The sequence below is a fragment of the Chaetodon auriga genome, chromosome 19 (assembly GCF_051107435.1).
Source record: "Chaetodon auriga isolate fChaAug3 chromosome 19, fChaAug3.hap1, whole genome shotgun sequence".
NCBI lineage: Eukaryota > Metazoa > Chordata > Actinopteri > Chaetodontiformes > Chaetodontidae > Chaetodon > Chaetodon auriga.
The window spans coordinates 9,736,665-9,755,021 of NC_135092.1; the positions used below are offsets into that span (position 1 = coordinate 9,736,665).

The 18,357-nt window shown below is 42.3% G+C and overlaps 1 protein-coding gene across 15 annotated transcripts in view; it reads right to left on the reverse strand.

Annotated features, from left to right (window-relative positions):
- Positions 1-18,357, reverse strand: part of ank1b (ankyrin 1, erythrocytic b) — a 64,245-nt gene that overhangs the window by 17,891 nt on the left and 27,997 nt on the right. For 10 of the 15 annotated variants that reach the window (XM_076758890.1, XM_076758889.1, XM_076758888.1 and 7 more), the window contains exons 2-25: positions 17,070-17,171; positions 12,719-12,817; positions 11,544-11,642; positions 11,326-11,424; positions 10,625-10,810; positions 9,942-10,040; positions 8,450-8,548; positions 8,230-8,328; positions 7,697-7,894; positions 7,347-7,445; positions 6,955-7,053; positions 6,411-6,509; positions 5,927-6,124; positions 5,559-5,657; positions 5,263-5,361; positions 4,823-5,020; positions 4,375-4,473; positions 3,950-4,048; positions 3,575-3,673; positions 2,572-2,664; positions 2,273-2,345; positions 2,080-2,100; positions 600-723; positions 321-384 (exon numbers count right to left, since the gene is read on the reverse strand). In XM_076758890.1, coding sequence (XP_076615005.1) covers positions 321-384; positions 600-723; positions 2,080-2,100; positions 2,273-2,345; positions 2,572-2,664; positions 3,575-3,673; positions 3,950-4,048; positions 4,375-4,473; positions 4,823-5,020; positions 5,263-5,361; positions 5,559-5,657; positions 5,927-6,124; positions 6,411-6,509; positions 6,955-7,053; positions 7,347-7,445; positions 7,697-7,894; positions 8,230-8,328; positions 8,450-8,548; positions 9,942-10,040; positions 10,625-10,810; positions 11,326-11,424; positions 11,544-11,642; positions 12,719-12,817; positions 17,070-17,171 — 2,643 coding nt within the window. The remainder of the gene's footprint in view (positions 1-320; positions 385-599; positions 724-2,079; positions 2,101-2,272; positions 2,346-2,571; positions 2,665-3,574; positions 3,674-3,949; positions 4,049-4,374; positions 4,474-4,822; positions 5,021-5,262; positions 5,362-5,558; positions 5,658-5,926; positions 6,125-6,410; positions 6,510-6,954; positions 7,054-7,346; positions 7,446-7,696; positions 7,895-8,229; positions 8,329-8,449; positions 8,549-9,941; positions 10,041-10,624; positions 10,811-11,325; positions 11,425-11,543; positions 11,643-12,718; positions 12,818-17,069; positions 17,172-18,357) is intronic. The other 5 variants (XM_076758892.1, XM_076758884.1, XM_076758881.1 and 2 more) reach the window with 2 other exon arrangements.

The window sequence follows — 18,357 nt, forward strand, 5'->3', positions numbered from 1 at the left end:
TTGAGAGGCAGTAAAACAACCATGACAGAAAAGATTAAGATTAAGAGGCAGATAAAAGCAGAACGGAATGACAGTGAAGAGATAGGCAGGGAAAAGGAGAAAGAGAGGACAATGTGGTAATAAAAATACAGCACAATGAAGGGAGAGAGAGAAGACAGAGAAAATGATACACAGAAACAGGCAGAGAGAAAACCACGGTCTAGTCTTTTTAATATTGTGTCTATTTTACTTTCACACATTGATTTCAGTCTTCAATTAGACAGTGAAACACATGCTGACAAAATGTAGTGCACCCTCCAAACATCATGAGTTAAGCTCACCTGATCCAGTAGTACAGTCTCTGGGGACACACAAGGGATCCTGGGAATAGCTGGAGAATATGGCCTACAGGGGAGGAAGCGAGAATCTCATCCTGCTTCTTCTCATAATTGAGGACAGAGATGCTGTAAATGATGTATGCTAGCCATTCACTGACCCCCCTCCATCTCACTTTGCAAGAATTATTATGTTTGGTACACAAATCTCAAATATGCATAATCTGCAGACCGCTCAATTGTCAGACAAAACAAAAGCCAAAAGGTGAGCACACAGTGACTTACGTGGTACCCATGCCACCCTCAAAGTCTCTCAGGGTTTTCTTCGGGGAGAGGAAGTCATCGTCCTGGTCCTTAAAGTCATCAAGCTTCAAATAGCGTGCTCCATCCATCCCGAGCAACTCGTCTCCTGTGGGCAAAATCAAAAGGTAAGAAAGACAGAAAAGGAGCCAAGAGGGAAAAAAAAAAGGAAAACTGGAAAGCTGCACATAAAGAAGAGAGAAATGGACAAGACCAGGGGAAAACAGGGCAAATGATGCTGATCTCAACTCTTAAGTTCTTCTATTCAGTCGTACAATGTACTTTTTTTACAGTAAATCAACTGCCAATGGAATTCACCCTTTCCCAAATACATTTTGACTTATTTTTCCTTTCTTTTTTTCATGAGCATCTTGAACTGTGGTGGATGTCTCCACTTGATTCCAAATATTGCCACTTGACTCAATTCTCGATAGATCAAAGTAGTAATCGTTGCACCACCATGCTTCCCATCCCTTCACCTTCATGAAACCACAGAAAAAAATGGCCACAAAGCAATCTGAAATACTTCAGTCTAAGCAATGGAGTCAAACCAACAACAACCAGAGCTAATGGAAACCAAAGGAGTGAAAGAAGAGGGTCGATAAGACAGTGAATATTAACACGGTTTAGGACACTGCATGGACGGCAAACTGCAAGGCACCTGGTGACAGCTTTTTTTAGTGAGCATGCCCATTAAAGATGAAATCACATGTGGTGATGGTTGTTTCTGTGTGGGAGAAAATACCTCAATTATTAAGGAGGAATGATTTTGAAATCATAGCAACAATAGTAAACCATAAACCACTTCACACAACAGAGCTGCTTACAGACAAACATTCATTAGAATAAGCTGCACAGGTCGACAACAAGATGTTAAAGAAGAAGAAAGCAATACAATTAAACAAGTACCACGGGACAAAAATAGATTCAAAAATGGAGCTTGCATGTAAAAATGCTGTTGTAAAAATGACATTGATCTGATTTAATGTGACTGCATGAACAGCAACTGTACATGCTGTTTGCAGGAGAGTGTCACAGCTGGGACACAGCATGTGCGTAATCAGCTTATTGATCAATTACGTAGTTAACGGTAGGCGCACTCATTTTCAAAATGGCTGGATTTGGAAGGGAGCCGTTTGTCTCTTAAATACTGGAGATCTGTCAATAATGAGTCCACGAACAGATGTGCATTGAACGCCGGTTAAAGGAAAATGTCGTGACGACATGCTGATGAAGAGCAGACACATTTTTGTAAATAAACCTCTGAACGAGAGGGAGAGAATAAAGATAGACAGGATAAAGACAGAGCAGAGCGAAGAGGGCTGGACTTGAGACAGAGTCAGCGAAACTGATTAGAAAAGACAATTAGTGACACACAGAGAAAATGAGGAAGTGCAATTGCAATGAAGGCACAAGTTCACGAGCCACCGGACCGGACAAGCCAGAGATACAGACACAATCCTACCTAAGGTTAGCTGGGCAACCCCTACAAAACAAATGGAAAAGGGTGTTATAAACAGTCACATACATAATTAAACTCATGGTGGTACTTTGACGTGTCAGTGTACCTCCAATACACTCTCAGAATCAGAGCTGAAAATGAATTATCAGAGATATACAGTGGATGTTTTTTAACATAATCAAATTGGATAACCTACCTTCATCCTCAGAAACATCCAAAATCTCATCTACTGTCTCAGGAAAACTCATCCGATGCTTCTCTGTCGTGATCTGTGAAGAGCAGACGGAGGTTGCAAGAGCAGGAGATAATGCAGGGACAGAGGAATGAGTGAAGTGGAAAGGAAAGAGAGGAGAGTAGATGGAAAACGCAGGTGAGGGAGCTGAATCTGATCGAGACAAGACAATCGTTTGATTGAACATCTGAGTCACAGTGTGTCAAGGCTACTTCTTTGCGTATTGGTGTAACCATGTGAACCATGCATGATGTGTTGCTCACCGTGGAGACTGACTCCTCGGTAACCAGTTTCAGCACATCGATGACAGAGATGTAACCTAGCCGCTTAGCGATACCCAGGGGAGATGTCCCATTCTATACAGGAAGAGATGAGAAACATCAGGCTAAATACTTACAGAGATTTTTTTAAAATGAACATAAAAAGCATTTTTTTCTTTCTAAAGAAAAGTATTCTTCAAAAAAGTACACTTTCAACATGTTATTTTGCTATATAATGTCATAATGTGATAAACCTTTCAGTTCTTAGAATCCAAGCAAGAAACACAAAGTGAATAAACATTAAATCAAAATGCATGTACGTGTATACAGACATATAGTCATGGATAGTATGTATGTATGTATATATACTACATGAATGTAAATATATGGCATGTATGTATAAAGTGAATACATGCTCAAACCTCCAGACTGCAGAAAAATCTGAATAATATCGGACATGTAAAAATTTTACCATTGTCCTGGACAAAAATCCAAATATATAAGAAATGTTATTTGTGCTACAGTAGGATGACATCTGTCAATGTGAAATTAACAATTTCTTACTAAAATTCGAAAATGTCTCTAATATCAACAGGGAAATATCATACAATTTGCAAAAATATAATACAGTATCATCAGCATATAGGGATGAATGCTGACTGGAAACAAGGGGATAATATGTATCATATGATAGAATCTCCCTGAACAGTTCATACTGCTTACAATCGCAACAGAAGTATTAGCAGTATGACAGTACAGTGATATTACAGCACAGTATTGTCTATTGATCATCTTCCTTCAGAACATGTGGCCAGCATTGGACATTTTGTCATGCCTGTCTGATGGTGGTGTTCATATGAATGGGCCATGTGCACCTTTGCAGGACTTAAGCAGCTTGATCAGCAGGACACATGTTTATATTTCCTCAGAGAAATCAGTGTGCAGGTACAGAAGGAATGACAGGAAGATCACAACAGGGTAAGGTATTCCTAAAGATGTCTCTCACCGAAGTAATCTCATTGGGTTGGGCTCCGTGTTTTAACAACAGGGTGACAATATCGGTATGGCCCTGCTGAGCTGCTTGGTGCAGAGGGGTGTAGCCCATCTGCAGAAACAAAGAGGGTGGTCAGACAGAAGAAGAAACACAGAGAAAGCAGCATTTCCATCTATGATTTTGGTTCCTGATGCTAATACCAATGGTGTCCCAGCCTACTTACTCTTACTGGTTAACTAATTGCTGGAGACTGCTGTGTTTTAATAAAGCTTCATAGTACTGACACCAAACATCAAAGTAGTAAATAAAAGCACAGAGTGAGTCATTAGGCTCATGTGTATTCATGCATAGTCATCATGTTATACAAATGAGATGGATATGGTTTACCCTTGTCTTGCTATTCACATGGGCCTGCTGCTGCAGGAGGAACTTCACCATCTTGATGTTGCCATAGTGACAAGCCACATGAAGGGGTGTGTAGCCCATCTGGGACAAGGAGAGAGAGACAGTTGGCTGTTGTTCAGTAGCTTCATTAATGCCTCCTTACAGACAGCTTGGAACATGAGCATCCAGATTTGTAAAAAGACATCATACAGAAGCAGTCTGAGAAATGATGTGTTCATTAAAAAGACGCATCACCTACTTTTATAAAATAAAGAAATCAAATTATATTCAACTGTTATCCACTTCTGTGACAATGACAGCTTACTGTAAAATCCTGCGGCTCTCCCCTCAGTGTCATCTTTTAACTCATGTCAGCTAATAATACAGATTACATCATTGTGTGTACCAGTGGAGATGGTGTAACTTACCCGTGAGGCAGCGTAAATGGAGGCTCCTTGTTTGACCAATGTGTCAGCGATTCCCACATGACCTTCCTGAGCCACAAGATGCAGAGGGGTCAATCCATTCTGACGGACAGAGGGAATGGACAAGAGACCATGAACAATACGTCTGCGTATGCGAAAACATGGCAAACAGTTCTGCTGTCCAAAACCCGTTACTTTGTGAGGCAGCTGGATTTTGTGAGATCCACACGAGAATTGCAAGATCACGCAAGAATCTAACCCCGATTTGCTACAAAACCTGCCCAAATATTTAGCAGGGATGCTAAGGGATTGCTGTGGTATTGCCAAATTTCTACCGATGGACAAATTTCTACTGTCACACCGTATATACCATCATTTAGCCCAACCCTGTTTTTGAAAGTTAAAAAGCCACACGCTGTATATCAAATTTTTCTCCATTCTAATATCATACCTTATTGCCCAGATTCACATTGGCCTGCTTGGAGATGAGCAGGGCCACAATGTCAGGCCGCCCCTCCTGTGAAGCCAGGTGTAGGGGCGTGATGCCTTGGAGGGATTCGGCATTGGGCGTCGCCCCATTCTGCAGCAGACAACTGGCCACTTCCATCTGGTTCTGCTTGGCTGCTATGTGCAGGGGAGTGTAGCCATTCTGAGGCGAGAAACAAGGACATACAGACACACTGGGTATGACTTTTTCACGGTTCATGTCTAATTTTAGATTAAAACTTCAACACTGACAGAGTGCTTCAGAGCACCAGGATTATAATGTCAGTAACTTAATGTTTACGTATGACGCCCTGATTTGTTTTGGCATGTGTGTCAGTGATGGGTTGATGTGCGGCGTTGGCCTGCCTGTGTGACTACGCGCACACCCATATGTGAGCATCTTACTCGGGCAGTGCTGTGTGCAGATCCTCCCTTGCTGACCAGAAGTTTAACAACATCCAGGTTGTTGTGATGGACGGCCACATGAAGGGGTGTCAGACCATTCTGTTAAACACACACACACATACACACGTGTACATACACATATAAACCCATAGACATATACACAAAAATACACCGAAACATGTATATATGAAACACATACCATGATAAATCATCTCTGTGTAGGCTGCTTTAAAGGGTGCTTTATTGTTTTTGTGTACTTCAGGGAGCTGAACTACAGGAAGCACAGATTGTCTCACCTTCCCAGCTGCATTAGGGTTGGCTCCTCTCTCCAGTAGGAGCTCCGCCACGTCCACCTTCCCATATTTAGATGCCACATGGAGAGGAGTGAAGCCTTTCTGCTCAAAAGAAAACAAAATAAAGAGAGAGATACTCCATGTGTGTCATTGCACTCAGTGTTATTGGAAAACAAAACTGAGAGGCTAGGCTTCCTCAAGAATTTTCATATTGTTTAGAAAATGAGGAGGAAAATTATTGAACAGATACAATTAAGTAGGGAAATTACAACTGATGCATTTGCTGGATACTTCAATACACAAAAAGGTCCCCGACATTACATCAAGTGAGGTAATTTAACATAAGGCTATATGAAAGGCTTCTACTCTACCTTCGTCATCTTGGTCTGCTGTGCCCCAGCATCCAGCAAGATTCGAATGGTGTGGACGTGTCCTTCACGTGCAGAGATGTGTAAGGGCGTGTGGCCTGCAGTTGTAGCCGAGTCGGGGTTGGCCTTGTGCTCAAGGAGCAGCTTGACAAGCTCCTTGTGGCCCATACGGGCTGCACAGTGTAGGGGGGTCTGGTCATCCTGGCCACAAGGAGAAAGAGGCTCATTTATGTTTTAACAAGGAAAATGGATATCATTAAGCATGAAGTGACACCAAAATCTGCCACTGATGTCCGCTAATGCTGCGTTCAGGACAACTTGGAGCTTCAACCCCTGACTTTGACGGGAATAATTGTATTATGTATTGTTAGATTTTTCCTGCAGGTTAAAAGGCGGCAATGACCTCCCCAAGAATACTGCATAGCAGCAACAGATACAAACATACAATGCAACACAAAGTTTGTTCACATGACTACATGGCTCATACCTTCGCCTTGGCGTCCACTTGTGCTGCGTTCTGCAGCAGGAACTGAGCAACTTCACAGTGTCCTGCTCTGGAGGCCATGTGGAGGGGAGTCTCCACTTTCTGCCCACACAAAAAAACAACTTTTTACTTTTTGACAACGTTCATTTTTTAATTTGAAACAAATCCTGTTTAAATCCACCTTGTTCAAATCGGGGCCCACAGTTCAGACCAGTCTATTAACTTCCGTCATTTAGAAACAATTCATTCTCATTTAGTAATATCCTTTTTAACAGCACTTCCTGTGCCGGCGAAAAAGGGACTTAATCCATCTATGGCTAATTGTTTAACGTTTGACCCACGAAATTAATCCTCTCAAGTAATTAATTACTGAATTCAGTGTGGGATTCACTCTCTTAAAAATATGAACATGGAGAGAGGTACCTTTTGGTTGTACATGTGAGCAAAATATTAAGTCACTCAACTGGCAATGCTGGAAAGTGATTTAAAAGACAATAAAATAAGAAGGACTTTGGTTCAGTTGTGGGGTAGAAAAAAAGGTTCTCACCACATTGGAAGCATTAGGTGAAGCTCCTCTCTGGAGCAGGTTCTTCACTATGTTCAGATGGCCCATGAATGCTGCTACATGTAGAGGAGTGAGACCAGACTGCACATGCAAACACGGACAGAGTTGAGGCTCAATATCAACATTACAGAAAATAGCCCCTATTAATGATCAGAAAACAGCCAGTTTTGAAACTTCAAGACAGACGACACTGACATGAGATCGGTGTTACATCAATGTAAAAATGACCTTAAGTATGAATATAAGAAGCAGTAAATACAGATGCAAAATGCAAACACATGCTTGTCACAAAAGAAAAGGAGTGCTTGATGAATTCCACTTGGGAGAAAACTGTTCATTATCAGACTGTGTTCCTGGTGGTCACGTCGTCTCACCTCTGTGACAGCTTCTAGGGAAGCAGAGTGCTTGAGCAGCAGGTCCATGGACCGCATGTGGTTCTTCTTGCAAGCAATATGGAGAGGTGTGAAGCCATTCTGAAACACAGAGGAGATCCAAAGACTGTTTGACTGAATGTTTCAAAATGATGTATTTTTCTCTCCAGCATTACATTCATATGACGGTTATCTCCATATAGTGAAGCTGATTGTTTGATGTGATGCATAAGACTGGTTTTCCTTTTAAGCTTTTGAATGTCTTCAGCTCTGTCTTCACTCGCATGTCGTCCAGTCGCTATGACCACCTTGAGTGATTGTTGAAAGTCAACAAAGCAAACAAAAAAACCTACCAGAGCACGTGCATTGGCTTTGGCCCCCTTGTCCAGTAGGACTTTGGCCATCCGATGGTGACCACAGTGGGCTGCTACATGAAGAGGGGTTAAATGGTCCAGTGTGATATCATCAATCTCGGCGTTGTACTGCAGTAGCTGCCTGACGCAGTCCATGTGATCCCCCTGAGCTGCCATGTGGATGGGGGACAGACCGTTCTGTAAGTAGAGTAAGAATGGGACAGAGAGGCAGGAAAAGTTAGGTAGATTTTTCATTGTTGCAAAAAAAACCCCTTGCATGTATCATGCTGTGTGTGTACCACATAGTCAATAAGATTTAGTACAGAAGCAGAGTATGAGTCCTTGGGGGGGGGGGGGACACTGTGCTAAAAAAAGTTGGATGAAGGTGTTTAGGTTTCAGGCAAGCTGCTTTGTTTTCTGATGGACTCTCATTCAGTAATTAAGATTATTTTCTAAGATTCGGCTCAAGATTCACAAAGTCAAAGCACCCCAAAAGGCTGCAGTGATTGCAGTGTGTCATTAAATCCATCTACCTTGGTCTTCGCCTGGATGGGAGCACCGTGTTCCAGCAGGATCTCAATGATGCGAACGTGACCATTCCTGGCTGCACAGTGGAGAGGAGTCAGCTCATCCTGCGGAGACACGAGTGAAGAAAGAGAGAGACCGGAGAGTAATTGAAAAAGGTATTAAATGACGTAAGAGATGAGGGAAATAGATATTGGGATGGCGGACTGGAGCTCAGTGGTACGCTACCTTAGTTTTGGCATCGATCTGTGCGCCTCTGTCCAGCAGTAGTCTGACCATCATCACATTACCCCTCCTGGAGGCTATATGAAGGGGCGTGATGCCATTCTACAGAAGCAGTGACAAGAAATGAGTCAGTTGTAATAATCATCATAGTCTGAAATCACAATGCAGGCAGGGTTCTAAATTAACTTTTTTGATCACCAGCCAATGTGGCTGGTGACCTTCTAAAGTTACCAGCCAATCAGAATTTCCACTAGCCAAATTTTTTCCCGGTGAAAATAAGAGATTATGAGTGCCACTGAATACATTTGATCATTTTATTTACATTGTTGGCATGAAAAATGCACAGAAAGTACAACACATGAAACAAAATATACACAGAAAGTGCAAACATTTAATTTATACAAACAAAAAATGCTGTCAGATTAATTATTTTATAGAAGACATTTTTCCAGTAAGTATTTAGTATCATTACATTCCTAATAAAATGTATTTTTCCTTTCAACTTAAAGTGTTTCTGCTTTCGTTCTTTAATAAGAAATATATATAAGTAACAGCCATGACTTAAACACTTGCAAAAAATTGCATTGGTAATAAATTGAATTATGTATGTACAACTAGAAAACACAAATAGTGCAGCAGTCAGTACTGCAGACTCCTTAGGCTCTCCTGATGACTTCGGGCACTCTCATGGTCCTTTACTGCCTCGACTTTAAAAGTATTAGTCCCCACCACAAAATTATTCGTCTTGTTTTTTTCTTTCATGTACATGCGGCAGTCCTTACAAAACATGACGGCATTTTCGTGATCAAACACAAGCCATTCACGACCTGTCAGCCATTTAGCGTTAAACTTTCTTTTCTTCGTTTCGCACGCTTTATCGACATTCTCATCCCCTGCCTCCTTCCTCTTCTCGCCCCCAGACATCTGTCCCAACCACGCATTTAGTTTAACTTTACTTTTTACTTTTAGCTAGCTCAGTCTCCTTTTTTACAGTTCATACGCCGCCGTTCATTCTTCTTCTTCTTCTTTGTGTTTGCGTTTCCGTGGTTTCTCGCGCCGGTTGCACTACAGACTGTAGTGTGCCTGCGCACAGCCAATGGGCGTCTTGTACGTCATCACGTAGCATTACGACAGTGTTCATGGGAAATGTAGGACGGACTGTCAGGGGGACAAATGACCGAGAAGTGTAGAGCGGCTCTGACTGACATGATTGCCTAATGCATTACCGGCCAAATTGGCTAGTAAGTTTTTATTTACACCCGCCAATATGAATTTTAACCCGCATTTGGCGGGTTGGCGGGTGTTAATTTAGAACCCTGAATGCAGGTATGACAAGACAAAACTCTCATGGAAGCTAGTGAAAAGAACAAAATGTTTAGAGGCACTGTTAAGATTCCTGTATCCTTCATGATATTCCTCCCTCAACAAATATGTGAACCACATCCATCATTCCTCCCACATGTCGTTTTTGATACCACAGCTGAGATAAACTGACCTTGGGGGTGAAGTTTACATTGGCTCCTCTGTTCAGCAGCAGCTGGGCGACGCTCATATTCTCATAGTGGGCTGCAATATGCAGAGGTGTGAAACCAGTCTACAGAGGGAGACACACAATGGAAAAGTGTGAGAATAAACGTGTAAATAAGGATAATTACAATCTGTTCATATCAATGTCAACAAACAAGGTTACAACGTGCATGACAGGTTGAACTAGAGGACTGCAGATCTCCGCCAGGTGCGTCTGGGGCAGTGACGCATGGACTGGCTCTCAAGTCACCCGAATCTGCATGTGCACATAAATCATCCACCCGCCACCCATCAGGACAAATTATTTTCTTTGATCTAGACACTCACACCTGCACAGACATGTCACTATTGTGCTCTCTACTAGTCCCTGTGGGCTATGTTGCCGTTTAAACTATGTCGAGCATAGCAAGCTTTCCAGGTGATTTATTCACTGTGTGTTCTGTTGATGTATGAGTGGAGATAATAACAATAACGTTAGAAAGAAAAGTTCATTCATGGAAATTGCATTCTGACTGTATTTCTTTCTGCTTATGCAATGTACTTTTTTCTTTCTTTCCTTTTTGACTGACTGTCATGTTTGACTGACTGTACTGCCACGGCACGGTAAGTAAACCATTACACCAGTACATCAGTGTCAACCAGTGCGCATACCTTGCTGAGAACATCAGCATTGGGGTCATTCTGCAGGAGCACTGCGGCAGTGCGCGTGTCGTCGTTGCGAGCAGCGATGTGCAGTGCAGGGAGGCGGACCTTGCCCTTGGTGCCATAGTTGATGAGTAGTGCCACAACGTTTTCATGGCCCTGCTGGAGGGCTACTGCCAGTGGAGTGAAGCCATCCTGAGAGATGGGATGACCAGAGAAGGAGATGGAGGGATGAGACAAAAAAAAAGAGGAGATATGTAAGTGGGGAAGAGGCAGGAGCAAGGAAGGGATGGAAGAGAGGGATGGAGAGGGGACAAAGTGAATGGGACACCATTTCATATCATATTCTAGGAGCAGATACAGGGAAAAATATGACATTTACTTACTTGTAATCAGAATAATGTTCCATTATGAAACATTATTAGGCAAAATGTCTTTCATACATAACACGGAAGCTTATAAATGGGCCTCGTGTCCGTCAGAAAATGATCCCGCAATGGTTGTCCATAATTATAGCCGGTGAGAGATGTGGCATTTTGCAGGTAATTTGCTTGTTTCAACAAAATTAGATTTTCAGAGTGAACAATATACAAAATTAGTTGATTAGTTTTACAATGTAACACATTCCCAACTAACTACTTTTGTAAATGGGTGATCTGGACGACCTCAGACAGGCTCACAATCAAAACGGCCTGTGTGAAGAGACGTACCTCAGTGGGGAGACTCTGATTGGCACCGTTCTCCAGCAGGAACTTGACCACCTCTAAGTGATTCTCCTGTGCTGCCATGTAGAGAGGACTGAACCCTTTCTGTTGGGCCACAAAGACACAATGCATAGTCAAAAACACACAAACGCACGAGCCTCGACCCGTCCGGTGTTTATCAGCCTTGCAGACTCTTCTCTTGCACACAGCTTGCAGTGACTCACATGTGACTGGGCATTAACGTTGGCACCGTAGTTGACTAGCTCAGCCACCACTTTCTCCTGCCCCGCCAGCGCTGCGATATGGAGAGCTGTGTTCCCTTTCTGGAGGTCACACACACACAAAAACACAGCGAAAGAGAGAGAGGAAAATTAGAGAGAATGAGAGGGAAACGATTACAACCTAATGGCCTAGATCTCTACGCCTCCATACAGCTACCATACAGTGTTTTGTACTCATCCAGCATATAAGATGAAAACTGTGACGATGAAAGCAGCACAGTTTTGTTCAAACAGGCACAAACTGGCTTTGAGGAAACATTACATGTTGTGTTTGAATATGTAAAAAGTACGTTTACTAGGTGATTTTTCCTTATCATTCCTTGCCCCTCCACTTTTGTCCAGAAAAAAGTCAGTTATATGTAGACCCTGAGGTGACCGATCAAAAGACTGACTGTCTCAATTAAACCTTTAATGCCCCTTATGACACTGAAAGCCACATTCAATAATGTATGTTATTAAAAAGCTTGTTAAAAATTCATCCACTGTCACGATCCATGTTTCTGCTCATATGTTACCGTCGCCCACTGCGGTATCGACCTCCCAGGCATAACCTTACTGTCATGATCTTGTTCCTGATGATATTTTCCTTGAGCCAACACTGTGTTTTCCTGTGCTCCAGATCTCCCTTAGCTGCCAGCCTGCGTGCTTCACCCTGCTGCCACCTGCCTTCTCTCTCTGCCGACCAGCCATCAGCTCATCCTCGTCATCTTCCCCCCCGGGGACTGCACCCTGCGCAGCCATCCATCACTTCTCCTCGTGGCCATCTCTCCTAGTTTACCTTCTGCCATAATTCACCTGTCTTAGAAGTACTTAGCATTAAACCTTTTAAGCTACCTCTCAAGCATGTGTGCTGCATTTGGGTCCACCTGGTTTAAGCGTTACATCCAGTTCTGGTGGCATAACATGATCTAAATTCTAGTGCCTGCACTTAGCTAAACTTGCTGCACTCTAGTGTGTGGATGCTTGCTACAGTGGTTTCTGTAGTTGCACTCCAGCTGAGTTAGCTAAGATGAAGCTAAGAAATGTGTTGGGAAGGTGGGACAGTTGTGCTTTATTCACCTCAGCTCAGTATGAAATGCCACTTTACGTTAGTGAGCACACAGAGAGGAACAAAGTACCTTGGTGGTGGCTTCCAGCTCAATGCCAGAGTGTAGCAGCTCCAGGACCATTTTGACGTGACCTTCTTTAGAGGCCAGGTGTAACCCGTTGAGACCATTCTGAAGGGAGAAAGCAGAGATTTAGTCACATTAGAGTTAGAAGAAACATATGCAGGTGTGATCCAATATTCCCTGAAAAGTTATCACCGACTCCCATTAAAGTATTAACAATTAGTAATAAACTATTGAACTTTCGATTACACATAGGATTAACTGTATTCTAAAGCTTCAGTAATAGTAGAATAATCCCGTTAATAACCAGGATTATTCTAATCACATTTCACATTAACTGAAAAGTGATACCACATCTCTGAGGGCAACCGAATGAGTTAGGTTGTGGTTTAGCAAATTAGTGTAATGATACATTCACATGAAGCAACTGTAAATCAATTCATGGAACATATCTGTGCAAAGACCTCTCAGAAAACCTCTCCAAAGCCAACCTTGGCCATCTCTGGCCTTGTCCTCACCTTGGCCGTGATCATTGTGGCATTAGCCACAAGCGCTGACATAAAGTATCTCATTGCCAAAATGTGGCATTAGTGCAGCGGTCTGAGAAACCAGACCATAATGTGTTTGACTTCTGCTGCTGGACCATCCTCAGACTCCCAAGTTCACATCCCATCTGTTTTAAATGAAAGCACTTGGCTGATTGGATGCACGCTGTATCCTTCAGCCTCATGCCCCCCTGAGCACTGCTGCATATGCCAGTTTTCTCCAGCTGTGCTCAACACCACTTGTCTTGTTACTGTACCTCTAAAAATAACTGATAAACCCACAATGACAGCAGGAGGACTCAGTTGTGACAAAATGAACAATGTGATGAGACTGATGAGTAAGGAAGAGAGCGGGGCAGGGGGCGGGAGCAATATCAACACTGTCTGTCTCTCCGGTTGGCTACATAAGGCATTAGTGAAGTCTGAGCTGCAACCCGCCTGCTGTAACCAACCTAACCACCAGGAGTCTCCGTTATCCATGCCGCTCACGGGCTTCTCATCATACTGCGGCGTCACTCACTTCAAATGGGTAACACCGTCTCCCGGCGAGCATGCGCAGAGTTTTAGAAACTGTATCTTAGTGGCGGTTACACACAATCTTCACTGTAGTGTGTGAACATTTACTGTGCACTCATGGGAAGAAAGCAAAACACAGATTCAGTTTTGTTTTTAACACAAAAATAACACCTTTAACGCCTGTTAGCACCCCATCCGCAAACACCATCTGTGAATTATATACATTTATGCCTGATACAAGGATAAACAGAGGGAGAGAGTGGGAGAGGGAGACACGCTGCAGGGTTGTCAGCTATAGCAAGGACAGGTTATTGCTGCAGAATCACTTAAAAATACCACCTCTGTCCTTGCCCCAGTCCTCAGGAAAAACCCATAAATATAATGCTAAATAAAAAATCCCAAGAAAGAAAGAGAGAACTGCACAAGAAAAAGGAGGGAAATAATTCATATTAGAGATTCTCATTTATGCCATTTAGAAAATATAATTGGTCATAAGGTTGCTGGTATGAAATGCAATTACTGCAGATTGTATCAAGAGTCATTATTTCATCGATTGCAATCTGAACGCAAAGATTTTGACAACCCAAGAAAACTGTGCAAAATTTAGACATGCTTTTATTTCAACAGTCATCTCTCTTCCGTATCTCATCTTCTCCCTCTCTGGTGCATGTGTGTGTGTTCTGCGTGCATCAACACAGATTGAGGGATTCTTAATGCCCATCTCGCTGACAGTGTTTTGTTCTGTGTATAACAGCACTTGTCAATTCATTCACCAAACATCACTCCCACTCCACAGCTGTCCTCAACACGATGGCAGGCCACGAAGTTAGTGTATGTATCTGAAGCACATATATTCACATTCAAGACATTCAGGCACCTGAATCTGCAGTGTTTTGGCCATGATGCAACAAGGTGTAAGGCAGCAGACAGTAGGGATGAAGATTGAGGGAACTATAATCTAATATGCTTAATTATTTATGCGCACCACTTTACACAAGGACGGAGATTCAGGAGGTCTGGGAGTCGTGAATTTTTAATTTTCTTTTTGGTCTTTTATTTTACACCATTTGCTGATACTGCAGAATGCCATTCCATTGAGAATATGGTGACATTATGTGGTGCATTCAAGTCCTGCTTCAAGTTACTTTAAAGACCAGCACTGAAGTTTGTACAGTTTGTTCTTTCTCAGAGGAATAAAATGAAGTACCAGTCTAAATTCAATCTGTTTCATAAACCATGAGCGTCTTACTGAGGGAAAGCCTTTAACTATTTTTAAAAAGGAGCTCCATACTCTCCCACACCCAAACTTTTTGATAATATCTCTTTATCTATTTTTATTTTCAATAAAATTCTTGATTCCATGAGGTTCCATGCTTGTAAGCTCCCTTGGCAAACAGGACATCACACTCATATAATGCATGAAAAATGAATCTCATTGCAGAGTGTTTAATAAAGGTATCCATACTATTATTGGAGTAAGTAATTAAGCATTAAGTATTTAAGTAATGCACAAAACACAATGACATAGTGAGTACAGCTATTTTGAGGCTATTTATGACATCTTCTCTGGGAAAAAACACATGACAATTGCCCAGGATAAGCATCTGGTCTGGCCTACCTCCAAATGCTCCAAATGTTGAGGGTAGCTAATTTTCACTCCTGCCACCTACAAATAGGCAAAAATGGTCTGATATTGCTATTTTTATGTTACGTAACATACAGCAGGTGGGGTAGGGATTTGGCGCGAACACCCTTACTATGCTGGAGTTCACAGAAAGATGCTTAGCCGACAAATCTGCTACATTTGAATCCACACCATAATAATCTGGGCTGCTCTAATTGCAAATCAAGGATCCTGACAATGCCAAGTAAATGCAGTCTGAATTGAATATGAGGCCAACAGCAGGACATTTTGATCTGCTCCTGGTCACTCGGTTCTCTTTTCCTCCTCTCATTAACTTCTCTCACTCTCTTAGCTCCACTCTTGAGAACTTAAGATGGAAAAATGATTAAAATCTTCATTCTGTTACATCTGCTTCTGGTATCTCAGCTCCCACTTCCTTGTCTGCCCTTTCTTCTTAACACATTTCATGTCACGTCCCTCTTCTTCTTCACTTGTTTTCTCCTCAAATGTCATTTCTTATTCTCTCCTTCATTCTTTTCTTCGCTTTCTCTTTCACTCCTCCGTCCACAGTTCACTGGCTGATCCTGCTGAAGGTTGAGTTTTCATGAAGAACTTTGTTATGTCCATAGTTCATAAGATAGTTGGTGAGCTAGCTAGCAAGGTGCCATTTAGCTCCATTGATTTGCAGGTCCAGTTAAAGTGATGACAGATGGGAAAACAGAGTTGAAGTTTTTTTTAAAAAATCTAAAAGATTTAGGGCTTTTGAGAAAACATTCGTGGCTGGAGTCCCAGAAGCGACCTCACGGCTATGCTATTGGCCATGAACGGTAGGTATGTCTTACTGGTCTAACAATGGGGTAGTTCCTTCATATATTATGCCACAGACAGTGGTGCTTCTCAGTATACGATATTTCATGCTCAGCAATAGCCAGAAGGCACTGAGCAAAGGGACCAGTGCAAGCAGACATATCGCTTTACTTTTTCCAACGTGCTGCCCGCAGGCATGAATGAATGAATCAGAGGTGGGATTCAAGGAAAAGAACTCATACAGCATAATGAATTTAGACCCTCCCCTATATAAAATATATCATCCAGACCTGCACCACTGGAAACTTCTCCCAAGGTTCATTAACAGCTCAAGCAATACAGGTCTGCTGCTGCAGGGCTCAGCATGACTCTTCATTTTTTAATGAACAGTACGTAAAACTAAGAGTTAATTTACTTGCGTAGCTAAAAGATTATTATTATTATCTATACAGAGTGATATTTCTCTGTTAAATATTGTATTCACACTTACAGTTCTCACTTTTTTCAGAACAGATCTCGAATCCTGCAGAGAGCATGCTTAGACTTCCAACCACTGGCTTTACACTTCATGTAAACAAATACACAAATGTACAAATAACAAAAAAAAAAAAAAAAGAAAAAAAATTCTCTTTAAGAAAACAAAGAAATTAATTTTGGATTTGGTGTCAGAGGAGGCACTTCTGCACAGGCTGCTATTACTTGTTAAGCACTGTGATTGCTAAATAAAACTTGTAATTGGTTTTGATGAGCCCTGATTTAATTTGCTCTTCTGCTAATTGAAATCCGTGGGTGGCATCTTTTCTTTACTCCCACACACACACAAACAGCTTTATGGAGACCTGTTGCACCGAGTTCAATGAAATCTTACTTGATTAGCTGTGTTGATGTCGATTCCGTTCTTGATGTGATCCAGAGCCTTGTCCAGGTTCCCTGAGCGAGCTGCACGCAGAAAGCTGGTGGCTGCATCTGCCTGCAATGATCAAAGAGGGGGACTGTTAAAAGATGGGGGAGAGCGTGTACTTCAATAGACCAACACTACTTTTCTGAATGCATAAAAACATGTAATACAGAACTCTTTGCAGCCAACAGAACACAAATTGCAAATCTACACCAACATGAACAGGTTTGAAATACACACAAATGCTATAAATGCATACAAACATCAACTCTTTCTCCAAAATAGTTCACAAGTCCTCCAGATGAGGATGTAGCTGCACTAAAAGCCTCAGTCAGGTTACACATCGATAAATCCATTATAATAATATATCACTTTGAGGCAAGGCACACAGCTGTATGCTGGAAATACGATACTACATTCATCGGCTCTCCTCTGCAAGAGGCTAAAAATGTCAGACTCCTTACAGTCAAGCTTCGCCCACACTGTGAGCTTGGCAGGCGCTCACCGCCGAGCGCACTCCGCCACGAGCTCCGCTGTCTGCCTGTCTGATCTCAGAGGAAATGCTCCTGCGGTTTGCGTCTCAGTGTGTGCCGGTGTTTGCGCGCCCACCTCTGAATTCATTCATCAGCCAATAGTGTAATACGGCTGACCTGCGCAAAATGAGATGCTTCCAATGCCCCGAAGAGGAAATACCGCGCGGCGTGCTGCTCTGTTTACCCTCCCTCTGCCCCTGTCATCGGCAAAACGATGTATCTGTTTGAGCTGTTGCTCTCAAGTGGTTTAATTATGCTGAAGTGCTGAAAGACATGCCTGCCCTTTTTCCAATGAGTGAGACATGTTTTATTTTCTTCTCTCCTCACATCACTTATCTGACGCATCAGGAGCCGATGCTTCTGCGAGCCATGTGCAGCATTTCATCCAGCAAACAAATAAGATTATTTGGTCTTTCGACAACCTCCTCCCTATCCACTTACCAGTCCTATTTTCCCTCAACACCATGCTTCTCCTTTCATTTTATTCCCATTACTGTTATTATTAACGTCTCAGGATTTCCTCCTCAGAAAGAAATAATTTCCCTCATTCCTCATTCTGAAGTATGTTCACACATACTGCAAATATCACCCAAATTTGGCTGATATCCAACAGTGTCCTTCAATGCGTTGTCTTTCTTTTTCCTCTCCTCTTGCAGCACACCACTAAGTGTCTGGGTAGCAACGCGATGAGTTTCACTTACTCATCTCTTTGCTTTGAACGTGAC